The sequence below is a fragment of the Tupaia chinensis genome, unplaced genomic scaffold, assembly GCF_000334495.1.
Source record: "Tupaia chinensis unplaced genomic scaffold, TupChi_1.0 Scaffold000063_1, whole genome shotgun sequence".
Classification (NCBI taxonomy): domain Eukaryota; kingdom Metazoa; phylum Chordata; class Mammalia; order Scandentia; family Tupaiidae; genus Tupaia; species Tupaia belangeri.
Window position 1 is genome coordinate 7,284,511 of NW_006159521.1, and position 2,585 is coordinate 7,287,095.

Sequence of the window (2,585 nt, forward strand, 5' to 3'; positions counted from 1 at the left end):
CACCTGCCGGCCGGAAGTGTTTGTTTTAAAGTTAGTGGTTAGGGACTGAGAATGCGCTCCCCACTCAGAAAAGATGGTTCACTGATTAAATACCCAGCAAGACAACCCCCAAACTACCTCGCCCACAGCATAGCTGGAGCAGCACAATAGGAAAACGCGCTCTAAGTTTCCATGGTAACAGGGAGTCGCAGGCCCATTTTCTTCCAGCTGTGGGTCCTCAGATCTGCTTTTCTGGTCTCCATTGTGCCTGGAGAGAACCTCATCACCAGGCTTACTCAGTGGCCAGGGCCCTGCGGGCCAGGAGTTCCTAGGAATGAGTGCAGGTAAGTAGGTTCTAGAAAGGAAATTGTCATGGTGATCTTCCCACTTTACAGTTTCATAATGAATCCATCAAGAAGTTTAAGAATAGATGTGTACTACCTGAAGCCAGCAGTCTGCAGTCCTTCCCAAAGCCACAGAGGGAGTAATTCACATTCTCTTCACCGTAGCTCACAGGGCACTGGTTGAAGCCACACGCACTGCTGCCTCCCTTACAGAATAGGCAAATAAATGCACGGGGATACCAGAAGAAAAATCAATAGCTTTATTTTTCCTCAATATGTGTTTAGAAAATCGGTCTGACAGAAGGTTTAATGAAATAGACAGGAGGGCTATCTACAAAGTCGCGAGTTCCAAGCCGGTAAGAAAAGTGCACGGAGGAGGACCCGTCCGCGGGCCAGGGCAGCCTAGGACCGCCCCATCAGGGGGCCGGCGAGGTCCTTGATGGCTTTGGAGTTCAGCTGGGGGATCGTGCTGATCTTCAGGAGCTTGCTGCTCGCGTACTTGTTCTTGACAGCCTGCAGGAGGGATTTGTGAGTAAGGTTTGTCGGGCCCCACTCTAGACCTCAACCCTGGCCACTTCTATAGCCACCGTCTGCTGGTGGCATGACAATGCCCAAGCACCGGAGCCAGTCAAGATTGCTGGGCTGGGGACCGGCAGGTGGCGTGGTGGTTAAGGTACCGACTCTCCCATATGGTCAACCATGGTTCGAGTCTCAGACCTGATAGCTTGCTTTCTCACTTTCCTCTCTCTCTCCTCCTGTGTGTCTCTCTCTAGTCAAATTAAATAAATGAATGAATAAATAAAAACTGAATAAAGTAATTCTTAAAAAAAAAAAAAAAAAAGAAAAAATGCCGGCTTGCCTGGCGCCTTCCCCCTCCAACGCCGACTGAAGCCCAGCGGCGGGCACGGCAATGGGACAAGTGCCTCCAGGTCCGAGGAGCAGGCTGTGCCCCAGAAGCTACGAGAGGGAGGGCAGGTGGCAACTGCCGTGAGGCCTAGGTGCCATCCGGATACATGCTGCTGCCACACAGGGCATGGCAGCACCGACGGGCCGTGACAGTGAGCGGAGACTACGGCTTAGCAACCCCGGACCGTGGACACCGCAGCACTGACACCACACAGCGCTCCCGGGGCACACTGAAGGGAGCTGAGTTACGAGAGGAAGCGAGGCGCCTCTGTGCACAGGCCAGGGTGAGCACCGACAGCCAGCATCACACACAGGAGAGAATTCCTAAAGGGGCTGCTGACTCCTCTCCTGTCGCCACACTTACTAATCAGGGGCCTTTCAGTCGCTACCCCAAAAGATCCTGGACAAAGGCCCTGGGTGGTGTCCCTGGTAAGCCAGGACTGCCACATGGGCATGCAGGGTGGCCCTGCTGATCCCGGACACATGCCTAGTGGTCACATCCCCCCCAGATGCTGGGCTGAGCGTGGGATACACGAACACAAGCCCAGCCATGGGGTGCAGGCAGCTGGCGCAGCTGCGAGATGGAGGACCCACGTGAGGCTTGGGCTGGGACTCAGGGCTGCCTCCACGCCCACGACCCTGGCTGGCTGCAGGCCGGGACGGGCCAGTGCGAAGCCCTATCGCGGGGTCCTGTCTCTCTCCTGAAGGAAATGAACTTCATGGTTAGTCCATCTTTTTGCAAAGCCGAGTTTGCTTTCAGGGTTTATTGGTATGCTCCATCCTCCGCTGGACTAGAGGAACATTAAATAAAAATCAGTGTGAAAATACTGGGTTGTCGGAAAAGTCATGATGAATATTTTCTGTTTTTCTACACAAAGATGCAACATGACTTTTCCGACAACCCAATAGCCTCTCACATAGGCAAACGACATGCTGACATGAAATGCAAGCACACACACTCGCTCACAGCTTTCCGGTGTGCGCAAACACACTGTCAGGTGCAAGACCCAGAAGCCGGCGCTCCCACGGCCGAAGGACGGACGGTACTCACGATGAACTTGGTCAGGTTCTCGTTCACTTTCACTACGTTCTTGGCCATGTGCTGCATGACGTCCGTGACCTCGCTCTCCGTGTACCCCGTGTAATACTGCTGCTTTAGGTTCTGAAACACAGGGCGACGACGGGGAGGCACGACTGAGGGCAAGACGCAGCCTCTTCCACCTGCTGACACCGCTTACCCGCTGTGAAAGGACGTCGGTACCTTCCGGAATGCGGCCACAGCCCTCAGCATTACACCAGAGCTATGCAGCCAGTAAATGCAGGCTGGGCCCGGGCCTGACGCCGGGGGAAAAATAG

At 54.4% G+C, this 2,585-nt stretch overlaps 1 protein-coding gene across 1 annotated transcript in view; it reads right to left on the reverse strand.

The window, feature by feature from the left end:
- Positions 1-579: 579 nt before the first annotated feature.
- CCNB2 (cyclin B2) overlaps positions 580-2,585 on the reverse strand; it is a 27,152-nt gene continuing 25,146 nt past the window's right edge. Inside the window, exons 8-9 of the mRNA XM_006141774.3 lie at positions 2,281-2,391; positions 580-836 (exon numbers count right to left, since the gene is read on the reverse strand). Of these exons, the coding sequence (XP_006141836.1) occupies positions 726-836; positions 2,281-2,391 (222 nt within the window). The 3' untranslated portion in view covers positions 580-725. The remainder of the gene's footprint in view (positions 837-2,280; positions 2,392-2,585) is intronic.